Source organism: Strigops habroptila, chromosome 4 (assembly GCF_004027225.2).
Source record: "Strigops habroptila isolate Jane chromosome 4, bStrHab1.2.pri, whole genome shotgun sequence".
NCBI classification, from domain to species: domain Eukaryota; kingdom Metazoa; phylum Chordata; class Aves; order Psittaciformes; family Psittacidae; genus Strigops; species Strigops habroptila.
The window spans coordinates 7,808,023-7,831,284 of record NC_046358.1 but is presented as its reverse complement, the minus strand read 5'-3'; the positions used below and the strand labels follow the sequence as shown (position 1 = coordinate 7,831,284).

The window sequence follows — 23,262 nt, the reverse complement described above, 5'->3', positions numbered from 1 at the left end:
TTTAATTAACCAGCAGCATTGGGCCAGCATGGAAAGACAACATCTATCAGAATTCATCTAGCATCCACTGCAGAATGTGCCTGCCCTCATCCCTCCCCTGCCTGAATGTGGGCATATTAATAATGTATATGCAATGAGAAAGTGGTGGACACACAAATCCCAGAGATACATAACTCATGACGGTTACTTTGGAAAGCCTTGCCTGGCACATCAAATAATCAGTTACCACCTTGTCTGAGGAGTCGCTACATAATCATCTGCTCTTTTGCCTTAAAAAAAAATGCTTTTTAGCTCAACTTGAGACCCCGGTACTCTTCACTCCAATACACTGGCACAGGAAACTCCAACATCAGGTCTGAGTTTCACAACAGCACTGTGGTTTTCACCTCCATCTTCCTATATCCCGCTCCCAGCGTTTTCAGCACTGCTGCATACAGCCCAACATGTTTTCTGTGCCACGACACAGCCGAGTTGGATCAAGGCACGCCAGCATCCAATACGTGAAAATGCGTCGTAGCTGTACATTGTCAGCATCAGCACTTAAGAAATAGCTGTCTATTCCTTACATAAGTGAAATTCAATGCAGAGCACCAAACCTCACAGCTGGCCCTGTTTGTACATCTCTCCTGCTGCCCCTGAGCCCCACGGCCAAAAAGCACGTTTAACCTCCAGGGAGCAGCGCGCACGTTGTAGGCTCTAATCCACCATCTGAATACACCGTCTGATCTCCTGTTACGGCAGCAGGAAAACAAAGGCTTGGAGTTTTACATTTAGCTCCGTTGTGCTTCGTTTGGCACATTAAACACTGAACACAATTACAGTATACTCTTCTACTCAAGGGGCTGTCAGCATTTCCACTGAAAAGCCTTCATTTCAGGGCTTTGTAACACAGCTGTGAAATATTCATTTTGCACTTGAGCTTGACATGCAAAGGTTTGGCTCCGGCCCAGGTTCCTCTGCCTGTTTGGTTTTTGGGAGTTGGGGGGTTTTGTTGCTGGTCTGGCAAGGGGAGGGCTGAAGATGGGTGGATGGAATTAACTGCAGGGCATGTTTGACTTCCAAGAGCATGCAGACAACAAAACCACTCAGCTCCCCAGTTGGTTTCTGTCCCTCACCTACCCAGTGCTTCCCTCTGTTTTCAAAAAGGGCATGTTCTGTGTGCACACACAAAGCTTTCTTTTATATATATCTATTTTTTTAAGGGTTTTCTATCCTCTCCCCCCTCTCCAGCCTGAGCCTTCTGTCCCTCAGCATCCCATGCTAGTAAAGAGTACTGTCTTGACAAGCCTGGAGACTGAAAATATTCCATCAGCCGAAGCAACAGTAGTGAGCCAAGCTCCAACACACAACCAATTCACAACATCTCTGCCTTGACAGAGCAGTCTCCATGTCTCTCACATTAAGTCTCACATGTCTTGCTCACTGCCACCACTGCAGTCATACCAACTGCCCAACTGTCCCTACCAGAACTACTCCAAGACCATCAAACTGGTTTCATGCAATCCACCACACAGACTTGTTCATAGAAGCATAGAATAGTTTGGGTTGGAACAGACCTTCAAAGCTCACCTAGTCCAACCCCCCTGCAATGAGCAGGGACATCCTCAACTAGACCAGGTTGCTCAGAACTACATCCAGCCTGGCCCTGAATGTCTCCAGGGATGGTGCCTCCACCACTCCTCTGGGCAACCTTGTGCCAGTGTTATACCATCCTCACTGTAAAAAATTTCATCCTCACATCCAGCCTGAATCTCCCCTGTTTTAGTTTAAAACCATTACCTCTCATCCTATTGCAACAGGCCCTGCTAAAAAGTCTCTCCTCTTGCTGCAGCATTTCAAGGTGTTTCCTGCCAGTGCTCAATTTGAAGCAGCACTGACAGGGTGACGGGATTCAGAGCTGTGTCTGACCATCAAACAAGCCCTCGCATTTTAACCAGTTTGAAAAAGAAACCCAACAAACACACACCTGACCATAACACGATCGTCTGCACCAAGCAGTTGTCCATTCTATGCGGTTTGATTTCAAGATAACCACTTTAAGCACATCAGAGAACCATCTCCCACAACACAAGTTACGAATGACACGCCTTGGCACAAGAGCAGCGAGGGTAGAAATCGACTTGCCCAAAGATTTTGAATCACCGAGTTGTGGGAAGCGTTACATTTCACTTGCAAACCTGCATGAAAGCAGAGGTGGGATGAGGGGAGGAAGTCCTGCTGGAAATGCTGAGCCTCAGCAATAATGGCTCTGCCAGGTGTCACTACAATGGTTGAACAGGGGTGTGCACACACACGTTTATTAAAAATGATACAGGCAGTCGAGAGAACAGGGAACGAAACAGGGAAAGAGGTGAAAGAAAGAGAACGTGAGCAAGCCAGGGTCCCTGCAGGCTGCTTCCACGTGTGCCTGCACACGGCGTGCGTGTGTTTATCCATCTCTCCACACAGCCTGCTCTCCCCTCCTGGCCTCCCCACCTCGCTGGCTGCTCTCAGCCCAATTCCAGCTGTCAGGACTGCATTCCTGACCCGTCAGCCCCAGCTGTCGGGGTGTCAGGGGCTACGTGCTCTATCTGCACTCTGCCTTCTTCTTCATGCACCTGGAGTAAGGCAGCCCCAGAGAGGCCATAAATACCACTGCATAGCCCTGGGGGAGAGGGTGGAAGGCTGTTTAAAAGCACCTCTAGCAGAACCATACTGAGGGGACTCGGAATTGACAGCAGCACACATCTGCAGTGTCCCTGTGGCCTGTAAAAGAGGATACATAGGGTTAATTTCCTACCAGCTTCTGCAACATTACCTAGCCATCATTAAATAATTACCTTCTGTTTCTTCACTTAACACCAACCTGATCCCTTGATTTTCTCTTCCCCACCCCCACACCAAGGTCCAATTTCGTCTGAAATACAGCAGGGATGAGGAGAGACGTGTGTAACCTTATCAACACTGGCTAAACACATGGCAAGCAGCAACTTCTCATCCCATTCAGCCATCATTCCCACCATAAAAGCAGCCCCAACTCAGATTTCCATGAGATTTCACAAACCTTCAGAATACTTCAGCTTCAGAGATACAAGTGTGATGAAAGGACAAGGGGTGGAATGTGTGTAATCTACCTCTGTTAGTGGTATGATGATGCTATTGACTTTGGTGTGGGGAAATCTTTTTGCTGATGTAAGCGAAGTTTGAGAAGATTGTGTGATGAATGTATATTTTGAAAAAGAAAAAGCAACAAACAGGCTACAGGTTTGCTGACACATAAAGAGCCAGTCCTGATTTATTCCAGACTAAGCATCTGCACATGGAGTCAATCGGACCAGCCCGACGGGCAGGCGAGCCCTATGGGACGCAACAGAGACATGCATCCTGTGTGGGCAGGCTTCAAAGAAGCCATTCCTGGAGCTCTTGGGACCTGGAATTGTGCAGGATCATTTCTTCACAAGGCACAGATTTTTCCAATTTGTGAATGTGCATTACTTTTTCATAATGAAGAGAGCAGGTAAGGCACCAGACTTTATGTAGGGGGTGCTTTTGCCCTCCCACATAGGCAATGTGTCCAGTGATTTCTTCTTCTTCATAATAGAAAAAGGAACCAATTCACCTTCCCCTGCACAGAGAACTATCTGTAAAAGGACTAGGTACAAGCAAGAACACTGTTTGAACAGTAGAGATCAAAGGAAGCAACTTCTGACTTTCTGGCAGTGTTACATATTGGCCTCCTCCAAATACATGCACAGGACCTAAATACAGGCAAAGAAAGTGCTTCAGTGAGAAGTAGTAGTAAAAAAAATAAATAAATAAAGTAAATACAGATTCCTTGGGCAGCGTTTCAGTTATTCATATAAGGGTTTGAAATCAAGCAGGAACAAACGGTTCTCTCAGCATTAGGGTCACTGTTTATCATAGTTAATCATCACTTCCCAGATAGGAAAGGCTCTTTCCCCTCTGTTTCACCCAGGCTTTAAGCACTCATAAGAAGCGAGAGCCAAGAACAAGGAGAAGGGCCAAACAGGGATGTGGGCATGGGCTGGTAAGGCTGCTCCCTCTGCGGCTCTGCCAAAGTCCCTCCCCACAGCCCCAACCCCGAGCTAAGCCTGCTCCTAAATACAACCAGCTGACAGTTAGAAGTCCACAGCTTCATGTCAGAGATGGGCATCCACTCCAAGGAAACCCTGGCAGCTCTGCATGACTCCGGAGAAGTCAAACACAAGGGCCACAACACCGCGTTTCTAACGCCGATACCACCACGGCGAGGAGCTCCGTCCTAAATCACCTCCTGCTGAACTCTTTAAACAATGCAAACGTTCATACTAAACTTGGACACGGGGGAAACAGCCTGAAAGAGAGGGCACAGAAAGCCTTCCCCACAGCTAACCCAGCTGAGGGGAACCAGAGAAGGAAAGTCACATCTCAGCACTTCAAGAAAAGCAACACTTTACAATCCCCTTCCCCTTCCTTTCTTCCCACTGAGGCTTATTTTTGGTATAAACAGATCTGTACACTGTTTGACAAGGAGGGAGCACTTGGTGCTTGACCTTGAGTCCAAGAGTAGAAACACACAAGCTAGAGCTATGCAGGGTAAAAAAAAGCCTTTTGATCAGCCTGAGGTAACACTCATAATTAATTTGTGATTTCTTTATTCATGCATAACGCCCCATGCTAAATCAATCTATTTTTATCATTCACCACTGATTTGCACGGCAGTTCTGTCCTAAAAGTCAAAGTCACCAACTGCCACTTCCAAACTGTGTCTCTAGATCTCACCCTTACCTACCCTCATTGCCACGAAGGCAACTATTCAGGTCTTCTGGCGAAGCAGACAGCTGTACATGGTGTAGTCCCCGGGGAAGATTTAAAGAGACTCTCTGTATGCAAAAGCCTTGTCTTTTTATGCCCAGATTCCTTACACAGAGCAACTATCTGTTCCCTCCAAAAGAAGTCAGAGAACTCATCTCTCCTGGTGCCTGAAGGCTGCTGCCTGGAACACCTGAACCACTTCAGAACTAGACACCTTTTCTTCCCATGCATTCACCTCCCTAAGACTGCAGCCACGTCATGGGGGAAAGTACATACTCGCATTCTCAGGGGATTAGCAAATGGGTTTGTTGTAATACAATTTAAATTATATTGAAAAAACCACTTCTCAGCAATTTAAAAGATGCTAAAATTGGAAAAAACACAACAGGAGGGACAGAGTACACAGCATTTATCACACAGACAACATCCCTACGGAAGGAGGCAGGTGGTAAAGAGATTAGTATTCAATCTTCCCCTAAACATTGTCTGGACTATCCAGTGTTTGTTTCACACTACTTGCAAGAAGTCCAAATCTACATAAAGGACTCCTGTGCTTACAGCAAGTAGCAACATGTGCTCTCACACAGCTTGCCATCTACAACCAGATATAAGAGGACTAGGTGACAAAAAAAACAGAGACTCTGAGATAAAAGGTCTTAATCACAGTCATGCAACAAATTAGCAGCATTACCCCAAATTACCCTGGGATAATCTCACCTCCCTCCCAAATTCCAGCAGCTATCTACTGAACGGACCATGCTGCACTGTCCATGTGATTGCTGTCACTCCTGCTTGGACAATATTTCTAAAGAGTGATTAAAAACGAATTGAAGGAAAGCATGAGAGATTTCTTTTTTTCCCCAAACCAATCAGGATATAGAGGAGCCACCCAAGCTTCCTGGCCACCCCCAGCCACCACTCACTGTCTAGCTCTTGGCAATCCCTTCCTGCATTCCTCCCTGCCCTCTGCCCAGAGCAATAAGCTTCTTACAGAAGAGCCTTTATCATCATCTGCCCTTCGTGCATCCTAGAATTAAGAAGCTCTTCACATCTGTCAGCCAACATGCATAATGAGCACCCAAGAGATTTCTCCTGTCAGCCAGAAAGGAGACAGTGTCCTGCAGAAGCGATACATAGGAACGCGGGGCAAAGATTGACAATATAAATGTAAGAGAAGGGCACAAGCACAGTTTCCATTGTCTCCTCAACAACTCCTGTTCCAGCGCAGCTGGAAGTCCTTCACTGGCAATACAGTGTCTCCATCACTGCGCCGCTGCTCAGCCACCAGCACAGCAAATCCACATGCTCAGATACACGCAGCCAGGCCATGCTTCTGCTTCAAATATGCAAAGACCAGAGGAGAGGCAATCACCCTTCACAGTCACAGCTATCCCACATGCAGAACTTGGTTTAGTCTTTTCTAAAAAGTCAACATATCTTGCAAGTTTTATGGCCTAGACCCAGCACCTCAAAGACCTGAATAACTCAAGTCAGCAGCAAGAAACACCATCAATCCTCTCTCCCTTACGCACACACAGAGGAAACCACCACTAGACCATAAACCATATAGAGACAAAAGGTTATAAAGATAACTACAAAGTGATCCTAAACTAACTCATTAAATCATTCATTCAGCCCACTTTCCTTTTTCACACGCTTTGCCCTTAAATCACTTCTTCCTGTGATTTTTCCCAAGCACCTTTTCAGTTTCTTTTCCTGAAGGAAACAGTCTGTAAATAAGAGGTACAATAGCCGAACATAAGCTGACTTATTTGAACAGTTCATTAAACATGACTTAACAAAAAGGGAGCAAGCTGCTATTTAAGTGACTTAAAACCCTGAAACAGGGGGAGGAACACTGGAAAACAGGTCTCCTCTAGTTTACATTTAGGCTTAGGAGTATGGGTAACTGGTAGAAATACCAAATGTGAGAACTGAGGAAGTAAAACCACTCTCAGAGGAAGCAATCTTTATCTACAGGCTTAAAAAGCCCTTTGTTTTTGTTACCACCTAGCTCCTGCCATACTTGAAAAAAGCAAACCATTACAATGGCCACGATTCCTTTACTGCCCTTGTTTAGACATTCAGAAAGCCCTAGATCCAGGCACACAACCAACTGCCGTTCCTTCAACACTTCACTAAGTACTTCTGGTTTTACATGTTTAATTCTTGGCAAAAATTGCTGCTGTAAAAAGCAGAACACAAAAAGAGATTATGGAAATCCAGTTTTCAGCAAAGAGTCAGTACTCCAAATGTATGAATTTCTGGTCAATAGTTTTAGCAGCATTCATCTACAACACATTTAGCACAATCTGTCTTGGTAAGAAAAAAAGTTGAGTGACACATGTAGTTCAGAACTGAACTACTAGTCTCAAGTACATTTCTAGTTAAAACAGAGGATATAAGAAGCAGACAAACACTTGAAGGAGAAGCAGTAAGAATGAACAGCAAAGCAACACTCAGAGTCAGAACATTCCTGCTGACTGACATTTGTACTGAACCACTATGCTAATCCTGCTCAAACTGTGTTTCACATCCTCCAGCAAAAGGCTAGCTATAAAGCTTCTATGCAGTTTGTGTCCACTCCTTGCTGTGGTGCATTAGCAGCTAGGTAGTGGCCAACTGCTGAATACAAGCTTTATGTCAGCCTGCACAGGAACTGGCCCCTGCGTGAAGGCAGGCTGCAATTCCGATCACCGCCCAGAGAAGAGGTGTTGGATGAAATGGAGCCGATTGCCGGTCAGTTGTGAGACTGATGATTTGGACTCACAAAAAAAAGGCAGAAAGAAATGATTGTAGAGAATTGTTCATGGAGCACTGAATCTTGAAAGATATTCCTACCTGTATATAATCTTGCCTCTCTTCTTCTAATTGTATCCGTCTGTTAATAACAAGACATTACTTCTACTTGCAAACCTCGCCTCTCTTACATCCTTAGAACATCACAGGATGATACCTGCAGTAAAGCACTTAAAGAGACAATATTGTGGAAGGACCTGTTTACAAATTAGCCAAAGACAAAGGAGCACTTAAAGATGGAATTAACATCAGCCACAAGCAAAGACTAAAGCTGGCTGCTCAGTGGTTATCGTCACTTTTTGCTATTTCTACAGAGGTCATTTCCTACGTTTCTTTTGAGAGATAAAAATCTATTAGTGACAGAAAGGACCACAGATACTGGCACAATCTGCTACGGCAGCCACACTGACCAAAGACTTGTACTAAATCTCATACAAAGAACCAGAAAGGTACTTGGAAGTTGCAGAAGTCTGTTTACAAGCACTGCCTGGGAGAAGTCCTACACACGCTTTACAGGGTTCTAAAGATGACAGCAGCATCCTAATGCACCTTTGAAACCACACAATGATGTTGCTTCAAAATACTGCTCCTTACAGCATGCCATGACCTGATGACCAAGGCAACTAGAAGCTCCACAAGTACCCAGACTACTTGACTAACAGCTTGAGCAGGGGATTTTCTTGAACTCCTTCCTGCCAGGAGTTCAAGAAAACTCAGCAATGGTTCTGGAGTCACAAGAAGCCAAGCGACTGTCACAGACCAAACTCTGTGGCTTTGGGGGACCAGGCTGCTGCAAACTGAACCCTGTGGGATTTCTGACAGATGTTCCACAAGAGAAAAGAGCTGAGCAATGTCAAGCAGGAAGACAATGCTCCAGACCCAAGTAGCTCACACTTCATGCTCTTCCCTGAAAGCTAGCCATATGGCATTTTGTACATGCTTTCAGACACCTTCTCCAGCCTTTTCCACTGAAGACAGAGCAGCGGGAAGTCTTCTCAAATCAGCTTTAAGGAAGGGAAGCCCTGGTGCTACCCCTTTCTCCTATTTATACCAACACCACTACCGCAACAAACATATTTTATATATAGCTCTGTGGCTTTTTTCCAGGCAGAAGTAACTCAATGCTGGTGTACATATGTTTAGACCACAGCAATTGGAAAGAATGTCCCATAAACACTGTTAACCCTGCTGCTCCACCGCAACCAGAACAGGCTCTACCACTGCAGAAATACAAGCCGTGGTAGAGGGGGAGAAAAAAAGTCATCCACCCAGAAGCTAAGCAAGCCACTCGCCACCTGCACAGCACTGACAGGCTTCACTACAGCCCCAACAGATTTATAGCTGTAAGTTAGCAGCCAGCTCTTGTCACATCAAGATATAGTGTCCAACTGCCAAGAGACCGCATAGGGGTGACCAGGGTGTGGGCCAGCATGAGGGCAGATATGCAATACATACAGCATCTGCCAGTATCCATTTGCATTTTAAAGCAATCTTACAGACTTAAGGGCTGGGCAAGCAGAAAAGAGTCAGATTTGCATGGCTCTGTATGCAAACCCTGCTTGAACTGAAAAATATCAGTAGTGCTACATATTTTAATGAGTCTGACCCATAAGCTCACACACTGAAAAGAAACAAGAAGGGCAAAATGCAGGAGCCACGGACCAACATCCAAAATGTACTTCCCTCAGGACTGGTAGCAGGGAGCCCAGTGGCATGTAGGTGAGAGAGGCGCCTGCTATAAACCCACAGGATACTGATCCCAGCGCTAAGCCTAGGTTTTAACATGACTGCAGGTGAGCCAAACCCCAGGCAGCACCCCACAGGGAGACACAGTGTCTGCTATATTCCCTGTCACAAAGAAGGGTGCTCCTGCTGCCACTAGACAACTATCAGGTGATAACTACCATGCCTTTCTCTAGATTGCCCCTCTCATGGGCTGCAAAGACAGCTCTGCAAGTCTTCCCAGAATATATTAAAACAATCTTTCATCACATTTTTCTCTGCAACAGATAAATGCTGGGGTGGGGGAGATTAACATGTTAAAAAAAACCTTGCCTTTTTTTATGTCTGAATCCAATGGGACTGGACTTTAAAGAGGAAGAAAGCATAATCGACACTTCAGAAGCATCTAAAAAGGCACTGCATCTTTGGTTATGTGATGTGAAAAAGTTAATGACCACCATCTCACGCCTCTGCAGAGACAGGCGTCTCTTGTCCCGGGGTATAAATAACCTAGCTTTATCCTTGCATAAACCTGTTTGTAACTTCAGGGGTGAAACTGCCCTTCCTGAACACATCAGGTCAGCATCTTGCTTGGTCCAGAGGAGGCTTTGTCAGGGAGCGTCCAGCTGAGGAGAAAAGGGGAAACCAAGTCCACATTTTGGGGATGATGTGGGGGTACAAAAGAAACATAGGATTTCTCTGGTTAACTGTTTACTGGGGGGATGGCAAACAGGGAAAGAGAAACAGTCTCTATTCCAGGCTCCACAGGATTGGTTAGTAACATGCCCAAGGAATATGGATTAATGGACAAAGTGAGTTGGTCAAAACAACAGGATGAAGACAACTGCATGATATACATATAAGGCATGCACACACATACACTCATGTGCATGAAATGAATCATAGATTCTGATCTTGCAATCGACCACAGAGGCACTTATCTTCACATCCAGTGGGTAAAGTGGAGCTACTCACGCTCATACTACCTTACACAACATTAAGCACACGCTTAAGTATCTGCAAGCATGGAGTCAGAGTTTGCATTCAGTCTTCTTTTAAACCCTTCGAGGTCATTATGACTGTAAAAATGTTACACAAAGAGTTGTGCAAGACTCTGTGTACGTTACAGCTGTAACACAATACCAGTGTCACTTTATAGGCAGGGGAAAAGAGTGGGTTGTAAGTTACTGTACTAACAGGCACACTAAGAAAAGTAACATACACTCAACCAGAACAGAATACGTTCTTCCTATTAAACACACACACAGAAAAATAGAAACATAGTCATACCATCATGCAACCAGGCCCCAGCATTTAAATATGCTCTACAACACAAAATCCTGCTTGGCAGCTGTTTACAGTACTTTCCTTTCTGGGGATCTGAGAAAAGCATCCAAATGAAATCACACTGCAGAGTGGGAGGGCAGGACGTGGGATACAACCCAGGCAGCAGACCTGGAAGTAAATCTCTCTTCCAAAGCAATGGCCACAACACAGTCAGCTTTCCCTCTGCTGCCCAGAGACAAGACCCCCTCCCCAACAAGGGAAACCACCCACTTTGACATGTTATAATGGATTTTGCTTCTAATCCCTTCCTTCTGCCCTAACTGCTTCTGCAGCTTACATAGATCACTGATGATTTACAGTTCTGCCATCTCCTCAGCACGAGAGCTCCCCGACTCAACTGATCCCAAACGCTACACAAACATGCTCCAGGCCCACAGCTCTCTTCCCCACCGCCCACAGCAGGAATACCAGCTCCTCTCTGCCTGGAGAGTCATAGTATTCTTTACACAGCCGCCTCCCCTCCTCAGCCAGGGCTGCTGGCTAAGGCGGGTCAGGTTGCTCCTCCCTGTACAACAGGCCCTAAGTGCCAGAAAAAACTACCAGTAGAAAGAAGGAGTTTCTATTGCTTGCCAACGAACCTTTAGGCAGTAGGTGATGAGTGTTGCCAATTGTTTTAAACCTCTGGAAAGCACTGAGAGCAAAACTAAATGCCCTATCGCGGCAAGAACTCTCCTCTTCCCACTGGAACATCACAGGACTCTCCACAGGCTCTGTTCTTCCTCCCTGGTGACCTCAAGGTGCCCTGTAAAATGCTTTTCTTTCACAAAAGAAAGAGGCAGATTTTCCCAAACTAAGACGACAGCTCAGTTGCCTTGTCAGAGATGCAGAGCTGGGAGCTGCCCAGTGCATCTCATGCAACCATATCCCCTGCCACAGAACACAGTGTTATTACCCAGGCCAGCCCGGTGCTCGCTTCCAGACCTGCTGGTCAGCCTGGAACCTCAGTCACCAGAGCTCCACCACGAAGGACCAGACAGACTGGAGAGAATGCTGACTCTGAGCATATTATATAGGGTTTGTCTAGACTGGAAGCTTGGTTTGCCTGTTTTTTTCCAAAACCTGTGTTTAAATTAACCAGCATGTGCTTACCCAAGTGCGCAGTCCCTGGGAAGCACATCAGCAGAGCAGTGCCCAAAGAAACCCTCCCAAATGTGGCTGCCAGTGGATAAATATAGCACCACGCACATGGCTATACGCCACAGTCAGAAATGGATTTATCACAGGTGGTGGACATCAAAAATGCTGATTTGCAGCCCTGCTACAGAAAGCAGGCCAAGAACTTCACAAAACAAGCATCTACAAGCCAGCCGCCACATTGGTGAGGCAGGAGACCCCCTCTTCCAGAAGTTACAGCCAAAAACACATCCAGAGCAGTCAGCGGTGAAAAAGCTGAAGGAAGCTGCCTCCAGCCCAGAGCACCTTCCCCTCATCCTTGCCCAGCATCAGTTATTCGCACTGCTGACTGCATGTAAAACACATCTCGACAGCTTAGCTCAGGGAGCCTGCAGAGACACGCAGCGCAAACCATGGATTATCAGGCAGAAGGATTATCCTGCCAGTGCAGAAGGTGGAAGCCCAATTCCAGCCTCAAAAGCAGCTCAGGCTTTTGGAAACAATTACATCCATAGGGGCCCACCACACACTCCTCAGAAATAGTTGTTAATGCATTTCATTATGAGCATTTTATGTGATGTTGTCTCCCTTCCCCTCCAGCTCCACTCCTGTAGCAGGATTCAGAGCATAGACTGGGCAAACACCCCCAGCTATCCTTCACAGTTGGGCAAGATAAACCATTTTTGAAGCCTATCTGCCCATGATTCAGTCCAAGAAAACCAGGTGAGTTGGGACAAGATGGGCTTAAACAAAGCAGATCACACATTTGTCAGTTCCAGTTGACAGTAAGCAATGCTTCTGGACCCAGCTGCTCGAGAAGGATGACACCCCAAAGCAGGTCTGAAACAATTACAATTGGGACCACTACGTCTAGTTCAAAACTGGGAGATAAGCCAAAAGCATGAGTTATGCAGCTGGTTTAAAGTCCTGGATGCTGGGCGCTTTGCGGTAAGTGGATAAGTATCCTGCCTATTTTACATCAAGGGAAAAAAAAGGCTTAGAGACTCTAAAGAGCAGAGCACAGAACCCAAAACCACCAACTGCATTACATTAAAAATTACACAGCTCTGTTTCAAGGTTCATTCTACCTTTACACATTTCAGCAGCACAGAAGCTTTTCTTAGGAGCATAAAAACCATCGTTCTTAGCCCAGACAAAACTCTTGCAGAAAAGACGCTAATATTGCTGCAATGTAACTGGCAAAAAGAAGCCCTTTCACTGGTATAGCCTGTTTCTTTGAAGGACAGGCTCATTCAATAGACTCTTCTGATGCTGTGTCACCATTAAGACAGCGTGTCATGGAACCTTAGTCTACAAATTGTTTCCAGCACAGGCAAGTGCTTAGCCATGTACACCCTCTCTGGATATCTCCTTATGGTCCATGTCATGGCCCCACAGCATGGCCATGGCTGAAGGACGGAGCACAGCAAGTTCTGAGCACCAAGAGCAGGCTGGAGGCAGGACTTGCACACACTCCTTTCAGGCCTGTTCAATGTTTCAGCAATTCCAGCACCTAGATTGCATTGGGGACTGTGTAATGAACTCAAGCTCCTTTGGTGCAAAGTCTTGGGCTGAGCAATGGTGCCTTGCTTGGGTGTTTTTTGCAAATGAAAGCATCCCCAGTACAAACAAGACTTCAAAGGCAAGCAGCCCCTTATGTGCTACTCAAAAGGTGAGCAACCAATTTCAAAGCCCTTTGCAGAGCTCAAAGGCTACCACTGTTGAGCACAGGAGACATAGCTAACACTTCAGTACTAGCACTTCAAACAACAACTGCCCTGTGCAGAGCCTGCCTTTGGATAGGGAAGGGTTTCTGAACAGGCAGCACTGTTCTTCACAGTGCCTACTCAGGAGAAAAACAAGAGCACAGAGCTTTACAAGTCTGTATCCTTGAATCCATTGACACTGCCATGAAGTTGTTTGCTCTCTCCCTCAGAAACTCCTCCATCTGCCTGCTTTCAAGCCATTCGTTAATGTTGTGCCTCTCTACTACTATGCAACCTCCAATAATCGACTGTCTTCCAGAGAAAGGAGCCTCTCTGGATCCAAGATGATGGGGGAAATTTCAGTCTAACTATGCAATGTGTTTGGGAGACACGGAAATTCAAGAACCATCACTATAAGGAAGGAATGCCATTGTTCAAACTCCACCAGGTAAGAAATCTCATATTAGTTATTAAATCACATCAGCCTGCTTTGACCAACTATGAATTTTAATACTGTATTTGGGAGAACAAGCAGGGCTGCCTTTTATTACTATTGACTTGGAAACACTGAATACACCAGCAGTCCATAAACTTTTCTATAGTACTATTTTCAATCAGAGTTTCCCCACAGTAACTAACAACAGTACTGGTCTCCCGGGACACAAGCAAAATTACAAGGCTTACTGGGGTTTCCACAGCTCTAATTCATATGGTGCTTAATCTGCTTGGGCCTGTTGGAAAGTCATCATCACCAGAGCTACTGAAATCATTAGTGACAATGGAACCAAGTCAACATTTACAACAGCACAGTTTGGGGACTTTTAAGCAAATAATCCTAAATGAACACACAGTCCTCACATGAGAGAGATGAGAAACATCACTGGTAAGCTGCCAGAGGCCAGGCTTTGTGGCTAAGGCTAAGATATGGCCTCAGAGGATCAGGATTCAATTTCTAGGCCTGCCTCAGACTTCCTGTGGGAGTTTGGAGCCGCGTCTGTATAGGAAAAGCATGTCCCATTCCACACACACCTTTTTTTAAGCCTGAAGCTTCTCCAGGCTGAGTCTAACTTATCCCTTGCTTGTCCAGTGCTCACCAAAGCCAAGCAGAGATGGGATGCTCCTGCAGTCTATAGTCATACGAATACTAGCAGCGACTCGCCTTTGCACCAGTATTTTTGAAGACAGATCCCAGGGCACAGATCCACTGCTGGTTACAACAACTGCAGAGCTCAGCTGTATTTTCCTTGCACAACATGCAGACATGCTCAGGGCAAGGCTAAGCAGCACTGTGGTGAAAGGAAACAGCAGGAGGTTTTTCTGAATTACAGTAGCCACCCTTTGATGGGTACAACCTCAGCAGAGCCCATGGGGTTTCAGGCACAGGGACGAGCCCACATCTGGAGCTGCAAACCAGAGCAGAGAGCACACTACAACCCATCTCCCATGCTCCCTTGCATCTACAGAAGCCCTCAGAAACTTCCAGCTCGGTGGAGGGAGGTACATCAGACACAAAGAGAAGCCTGAAGTGACTGAAACTGGACTTAGTGCTAGTTAATTATTCAGAGTTTAGCTGGGATCACACAGCACTAATATCAAGACTCCCTTCTGCTAAGCACTGTTTGAGCACCATGTAAGCGCCACTCCCTGCCTCAAACATCAAGACAAGAGACCTTTTGAAAAAGGCAAAGACTAGCTAGTACGTGGTGTCTGCTTTCACTCTCACAGAGAAAACTGTACCAAGGCTAATCAAGCAACTTCTCCTTAAGACTTGATCAACAGGAAGCAAAATATCTACTCAAATTTGCCAGGCCAACAAAATGCTGACCACCACTTTCTTAGCTGTAAATGAAGGTGATGCCCTGCAATTGCTTTCCGCTAGACACAGGGGAGAGTGAAATAACATACGAGCCATTTTACAGGCACTTGCAGACCCCTGATGATACAAAAGCAGATAGTCGTCCAACCTGGCCTGACTACCAAACATCACCTCAACTGTTCTGCCCTCCTGAAACAAATGAGGCGATACACCACAGCACACAGACAGGGAAACAGATGGTACAATTTGGAGGAGGTCTCTTTCCACTGTGTCTTTAGATGCCTTTCTCCACCAGCCCTCCCTGCACCACAGTGAATAACCGCTCTGACCAGCAAGCAGCAAATGCAACAGCTCTGACGAGTCCTGACCTCTGTCATCTTACCATCCCAGACAGGTCTTTGGCTACACTACATGCTTCACAGCCCACTGCAGAACAACAAGCAAAAGGGGATCATCAGTTTATATGTGTATGCCTTATCCAGCACAGCAGGGACAGAGTAAAACCTGCTTATGAGTCTCTCCAGCCAGGTCAGCTAAAGTCCCACGTGCCTTCTCAGAATACCCAGCTCATCTGAAGGAGGTGAAGAACAATCTGCAAGGCAAGGTAATCAGCATACAACCACCCAAGGGAAGCAAGAACCATTTGAACCCACTAGGCAAATGACCTGGTTTGTGTTATTTATGCTGACTGCACCCCAGCTGACAGCACATCATTCCCCCTATCCTCCTATGGAGTGGTCTTCCTGTAGTCTTTACCAGTAAAGACAGCACATTATTTAGGGGTGGAGAGAAAGGAAGATCTTTCCAGCAATCTTGTGTCAGGATTAGCAAGAAGGATTACAGTGGTTCGTGGACAGAGTTGCAGGCTACAAAACCAAACCTGTAGAATTGTTACATGCTTTTATATCCACCATACTTCAAGAACCAAAAGCAATTGGTGCTGCAGTCCACCAGCAGAAACACTTTGGCTTTGATATGCCCTGTGGCTATAAGTCACATTTAACACTCACATTCAGCTCCAATTCAGGCCAGGAGAGCTAGCCAGATCACCCTGTAATTTCAGGGCAAGGTATAACATTCCTAGAGTGAAGAATGGAGCAAGGAAAACCTGTGTGTGAAATTGTCAACGTAGGGTCATCTTAAGCACCACGTATTTGAAGATGGAGTAGAGGGGACCAGCACAGCCCGGTAGGGAAGGATTCAGCCCCTGAGCTATGACCTCTCAGTTGTCCCACTGACTATCTGCAGATACAGACATGCCACTGAAATGCAGGTCTGGCTATGGAGAAGCTAACTAGCCTTTCTTTCTGTTTTAAGGGACACTGTTATAAGCCTGACCAGAGACAGACATGAAAACCCTTCTATCTCTGGACAGCAGCCCCTACCTAAGCTGTTAAAGCAATTGAGTGTGTTTAGACTGAGCAGCGCAGAGCTGTGACAGAGATCCCTAGCTATCAACCAGGGCCAAGCAACATTCACGGATGCTGAAGCAGAACAGGCACAGCAGCAGAAGGTGAGACAAGGGTTGGATGCACCCTCTCAGCTGTGCCACTGGCTGCAGTGGTCCCAGAGCTGGTGGGCTGAGCACTGCTCAGATTCTAGTGGAGTGGAGAAGGAAAACAGGGCAATACTGTGCTGAACAGCTCCTCAAAAGCACCATCATTATGTAAAAGACCCTGCCAAATCCTGCCAAAGCAAAAGCTTATGACAGCATCAGACAGGCTGCTCTCTACTTCACCCACACAGTCAGGCTGCTCAGCCCCACATCTAGCTCCCTAGGAAGTGCTGCCCACAGGGAACCCAGCAGGCTCTGCTGCTGCAGGACCAAGTTGTTCCCAAAGACTTACCAAGAATCCCACTCTGCAACAAGCCTCAGCTGCACCTTCAATGATTTAATAAGAGGTGATGATTTTTGAAGCATTTATATCAGTGAATCAAACTTGTGTGTTTTTTGGTTCTGTTCCAGTTCAGGTTCAACAACTCTCATCTGATCCAGTTAAGACCAGTAGCAGTCTAAACTGATTCATGTTGGAAGCTATAGTATTTTCAAACAAAAAGGGCTGTGTACTGAAGGCAGGAAGCTACAGCCAGGCCAGAAACATTACTCCACTTTCCTGTGTCCAGGACAGCTTGTGGTCCTAGCCCAGCCCTGCAGCTTCTCAGGGGATTAAGAAGCTGGAGAACTGTGTTGGGAATGCAAGGGGCATGACAAGGTATGGAGGGTCTCAAGCTCTCATGGATCTGCTTCACTCTTAAATCTGTGCCTGTTCACTTGCAGGACACAAAGGTGTGTGTATGTGTTTCTGCTGCCCTAACCAGTGAGCTGCCATTAGGCTGATGGGAGCTAGGAGGCTGGGATTAAGAACAGACCATGCCTCACCAAAGGAGGACAGGAAAGCCTGCCTCACCAGGAACAACTCAGGTGTCATTTTCAGAACAAAAGCTCTCAGAAAGGTTTTGCAGAGCCACCCAGTCCAACCCAGCACAACAGAGTGGGAGCAGGGGCTCCAGCTGCACACGTTCGCATGACACTTGGTGAGGGGAGACTACAATACAACAGTCCCTGTGCTGAATGACTTCCCGCTGCGGAATGTCAGGTTTTAGTGAAAGAACTCTTTTAAACTGGCAACTTGAAATATTCCTGGCTTAGAAAAAGAACAGGAGAGATCAAAGAAACAAGCAGCAAATTTCAAATGTGTTTCCTTGACTCACTGGCTTACCGTTTTAGGGAAAAGTCTGTAGCAGGTTTTATAGCAATTTGTTTCTACCTTGACATTCATAATCTGCTTTGACTGAGGATACCCACACAAACACATCCTAAAATAGGCACAGCTACATCAGTTTGAAAGATGCTTATATTTACAAGAGTACAGCTTAGCAGTACAAACAGCCCCTGCAAGAACTGTACCTGCTCAGGTACATTACTTCTTTGAGCAGAGAGATTTGTGTAGTCAAGTTGCAGGGTACTAGAACAACCAGTACATTTTAGCAATGGGAAATGGCTCAACGCTGAGCTTCCCCACTGTCTTGCTAGTGCCACTCATTCAGGGTGATCCCATGCTGCTTCAGAGGTACTCAGTGCCCAGTTTTTACCTCTGTGTCTCTACTGGAATCACAAGCACGTTGACCAGATGCATGGCTGGTGTTTCTGGTAGGGCTAGAAATCCTCTAGAAATTGGATGCAGGCCAACCAACTTATCTGAGGAAATACTAACTTCCAGCCACCACACTGACATGTTACAATCCCAACTATCAACAGGCCTAGACTAAAGTCACTGTGCTCCAGCTCTGTATTGGTTCAAGATCTGGAGAGGACAGAAAAAGTGGATTCAAGCCATCAACATCAGAAGACAAAGGAAAAAAAGAAGTCTAAACACAGAGATCGTCAGGCAGCAGCAAAAATCAGGATTCCCACAAAACAGAAGTTGTTTTCAAAAGCAGCAACAAACCCAAACACAACATCCAGTTTGTCAACAAGCTTTAAAGAGCTCCTGTTCCTTCCCCTTATTTATTTTTTTTTAATACCCATGATTACGTGTTGGTTCCTTAGTTTTACTCCTGCAGAGATCTCCTGCAGCTGTACAGCAAAACCATGCATTAATTAAGCAAGAAATAAGCCCTAATAAAAGCACCAAAGCACCAAAACAAGTCCTCTCTTGTACAGCTCAAGTAACACAGTGCATGTCCTGCACAGCCGTCATGCAAAGTATCTCCACTTACCCACACTCCCCCTTGCAGAGCAATGCACAAACAGGTCTCTGCGGAGCCAGCCTCCCACAGCCTGCCCACATCCAGCCCAGCAGTACATGGCTGCTTCACTGAAAGGAGCCAGTTTTCAGTGTGATAAACTGCCCAAGGGGTCTGTCCCTGACCACTGAGCCTGGCCGGCCCCAAACCACCAAAGAGTTGTTAAGGGAAGAGCAGGGACACAAGGGACACTTTCCACTGCAAGGGAAAATTACAGCTCACGGAAGTCAAGGCAGTGTCACTGGGGGTGCTTGTCCATCTTAAATTGAGCAGCCCACTCCAATAAAAGCTTGAGGGACTCAGAGGAACCACAGGGCTTCACCTACATCCGCACATACAAAGCACAGTATCACCTTTCAGGTGTTAATCTAGGGCAACAGTCCTACTCCATCGTATGTAATCAAGCAGCAATCAGCTGAGATGACCAGCCAGAGCTACCAGCTTCACAGGCCCTTCCATATTTCCATGTGACAAGAGTCACACACATCTCTTGGAGCAGCCATTTCTCAAAAAAGTCCAAGAGACAAAGATGCCTGAGGGTTTCTCCCTGCAGGTCAGCAAAGATCCTTGAGGAGCGATGTGTATGATGCTCGATTTTGGTCCCAAGGGATTTACACTCACACCTGATATCAGACTGAGAGGATCTGAATCCTGCTGGTTTAGAAAAGTAGAGCTGCTTCTCACCTTGGAAGGTAGAGGAGCACACACACAGCAGAGGGGATATCTCTACACATACCCAACATATGTCGGATCTTTGGTAAGGGGCCCACTCCTTTTTGTCTTGCCCACTCCAGCAGTCCCACTGACAGCAGGCCATAACTCTCTTGAGGGAAATTCAGAGCAGATCCCTTTAGGAAACCAACACCAGCACTTACCACATCAAATGAAAAACTGAGTTGATGATGAGGACATAACAAATTGCTTCTGCCAGCAAACTCCCCAGCAGTTCCTTTGCATCTCACTGATTAACTGCTCTTAATCCAGCCCTCAAACCCTAATTTGATGGTGTGGAATGAATCCATGATGTCCCCAGGGGATCAGACAGCCCTAGCTGCACACCGGGAGACAGCACAAGGGATACAACAGAGCTCTTCCAAAAGGCACGTGCAAGGAAAACAAAACCAAAGAGGTACCAGAGAATACCCTGGGGTACGTAGCAGCAGGTCCCAGCCCTGAAAAGAAGTGTGCAGATCTCAGCTCCTGTTCACAGAGCCAGAATAGAACGCCCACTGTACATGGTGGTACAGGTGGCTTTTGGCTCTTTTGACAGAGGTCTCTGCAGAACACAGATCAACAAACTGCTCCTCAGCAACAGCTCCAAAGCACCTTTCACTGGCAGGCCACAGGCTGCATTAAATGCAGCACATGCATGCACATGCACACACTGAGGTCATGCACAAACACCAAGGACTCTCCTTTAAACAGCTCTGAGGAAGCCAAGCAGGTTTTTCCCTTGCTTGGCAAGAGAATATTGTGTTCCTTGGCATGAAATAGCCATCTCAGGGAAACTGACCTGAACCCGAACAGGATTTCATGCTGGGGACAGGACATTTAGGTAAGGTGTCATTTATTTCCCCTGAAGTTTTACACACACTTTTCACTCCAAGAGAGAATTTCTGAAGCACTACCATTTTGAGACAAATGAATGCATTTTGCAGTCATGGATTACAAGCATTTCTTATTTATTAGTGAGCCTTCACAAGAGGGGAGGGATTAACCTTTCTATTTATGGAAAGAGCGAGCTACGCAAAGGCCGAGTGACTTGTGCAGGGTTACAAGTGAATCAGTGAAAGGACAGAGTGAGGTGCCCTGACTCGGAGGCGCCTGCTGTCAGCACAAGGCAATGCCACCCAGCTCCTGTTCTCCCCACAACCAGGGTTAAGTCATCCTCCTCATGACACCACTCAATTCCCAGCGAGTGACTGTCAGGAATTCTCCACACCACCAGGAAGGATGACAGATTTTTCAGGTAGAAGCATTATACCACAGACATCTCCAAGGGAAGGGGGTCTGAGGCACACAGAGGAAGAACATGGAGGAAAGCACATCCAGACCTGTGGAATGCAGACCACATCTGAACAGCCACCTCCAAGACACATCTCTCATTCTCCATCTTTCAGACCATCCCATCCTTCCCCACATGCTCACAGAACACTTCTTTGCAGGGCTGAGAGCAATTGCTTACAGAGAAGAACAGGTCTTTGTGTATCACCAGCTGCCAGTCATGCAGGTTTGCACTTGGAAACATGGAGGAAGAGGCAGTATTATATTTCTCCTGTCAGTCATCCGTAACAACTCCACACGCCACAGCGTGGAAAATCCCAAAAGCTTCCTGATACAGAATAGGTAGATAACCACACAAGCAAAAGAAGTGTTTCGGCAGAAGGACAAGAGGTTTAGCAAGGATCTGCAGCACAGTAAAGATCCCAACTAAGAGACAGACTACAGTCATGTATCAGTTGCTCTGCAACACTCCACAGTTACACCAGGTCTCCCAAGGCAGTATTGTTAGTACAGGTGGGAACTTAAGCAACACAGTACTCACCTTGCTGCCTATATCTTCACGCTTGTTCCCAGGCTTGCTCCTCCTCAGCTTAATGGAAGGGGAACGAAGTAGATTTTTGATCCGACTTGTTATTGTAGACCCTTCGACCGACATCATCTCCAGGTGCCAAGAGGGTATTCACCCCACACACACACGAGCCCAGGGTCGAGGCAGAAATCCCGATGTGCTCAGCTTTGCTTACACCCGTTCACATAGCTCTCAGCGATTCTGCTTGGGAACTCCGCTCCTGTTACACTGCAGAGCTATTCACAGAGGCTGGCAGACTTTTCTTTTGCAGATTCCAGAGGATCAAATCAGCAGTAATCTAAACTGAAAGATGCACCCATGGATCAAGACAACATTTGCAATAAATTCTACCCTCATTCTTCGCAAGAAATGCCAAATGCAAGAGTTTATGGTAAAGGATGGGTGCAGTACTGCTTATTCTCAGAGGCTTCCACAAGAATTATTATCCTTTTAGTATGTACTGGCACATCTAACCCAACTGCCAGACCAAAAAATTATGTTTTACACTTCAGTATCATCTTATGACAAAATGAAAATCGTCACTGAAGCCCACTAACGAAGTCCATCCAGCCCCTTGCCTTTGCTCCATACACATCCATTCCACCTTATGCTTCACAGTCTGGAAAGCACAACGCTGTGCTTCATTATTAAACACCAAATCACAGAAGCACACCGAGAATAAACATGAGGGAGTTTTTAACTCTCACAATTTAAGCTCTGTTTTAAGTACACACACGTATATATATCTAGTGGGTGATATCTGACAATAAAGGCATATATTTCGCATCCCCGCACACCCGCTTATAAAGGGGGTGAAGGAGGAACTGTAATTGCTGCCAACCATTACAGACCCCCGGCCAAACCCTTCACCTTTCCCGAAGCCCCGGCGCTGGCCGGGGGGAAAGAGGGATCCGGTCAAAGCCTGCAGCAAATTATCCTCCCGGCTTCCGTGCAAAATGGGGGCGGGGGGAAGAGAGCGAGAAAGAGAGAAGGGGAGAGAGAGAAACGTCCGAGTCAGCACAACCGCCAGCCCCCTCCCCGCGGCGGCACTGCGGGCTGAGGGGACGCGCCTCCTCCCGCCGCCCCGGCTCCTCCACCCGCCGGTTCCACCTCTCCTACCTGGCGCGCAGCAGCGGCTCTGCCGGCGGGGCCGCCACCGCGGTGCCCCGCCGCGCCTGCCCATGCAGCCGGCCTGCCCCGAGGAGGGGCCGCGGCGCGGGGCCGCCCCTGCGGGCGGGGCGGGGGCCGTTCCTCCGCGGCGGCGGCGGCGGCGGCGAGGGGGCGGCTCCGCACGCGTGTGTCGGCCGGACGCGGGGGGCCGAGGCCGCCCGCCGAGCCCCGCAGCCCAGCGGCGAGCGCCGCCCAGCCGCTCCCCCCCGGCCGCAGCGCCGCACGCAGCCCCGGCACGGCCGATCGGACACGCTACGGCGGCCCGCGCGGGTCAAACCGCGGCGCGGAGCGGAGCGGGGGGCGGGTTCCGCGGGAGCCGTTACCGGGCTTGGGGTGGGGGCTGGCGCTGGGCAAGCTCCGGCGCCCTGTGATGGGGGGGAGCTGGAAGTGCCCCGGAGACAAGTGGGACCCGGGGGAAGGCAAGGGCGCGGAGAGACCCGCTGTGCCGTGCCCGGTGCCCCTCAGGCTGTGTCCCC

General features: G+C 47.3%; 1 protein-coding gene across 5 annotated transcripts in view; it reads right to left on the bottom strand.

Annotated features, from left to right (window-relative positions):
• The window catches only part of MAPKBP1 (mitogen-activated protein kinase binding protein 1), a 101,804-nt gene extending 78,781 nt beyond the window's left edge, over nucleotides 1-23,023 (bottom strand). For 3 of the 5 annotated variants that reach the window (XM_030482737.1, XM_030482741.1, XM_030482740.1), the window contains exons 1-2: nucleotides 22,736-23,023; nucleotides 21,590-21,919 (exon numbers count right to left, since the gene is read on the bottom strand). In XM_030482737.1, the coding sequence (XP_030338597.1) occupies nucleotides 21,590-21,706 (117 nt within the window). In that variant the 5' untranslated portion in view covers nucleotides 21,707-21,919; nucleotides 22,736-23,023. Of the gene's footprint in view, nucleotides 1-21,589; nucleotides 21,920-22,486; nucleotides 22,537-22,735 lie in introns of those variants that run through there. The other 2 variants (XM_030482738.2, XM_030482739.1) reach the window with 2 other exon arrangements.
• Nucleotides 23,024-23,262: the final 239 nt, after the last annotated feature.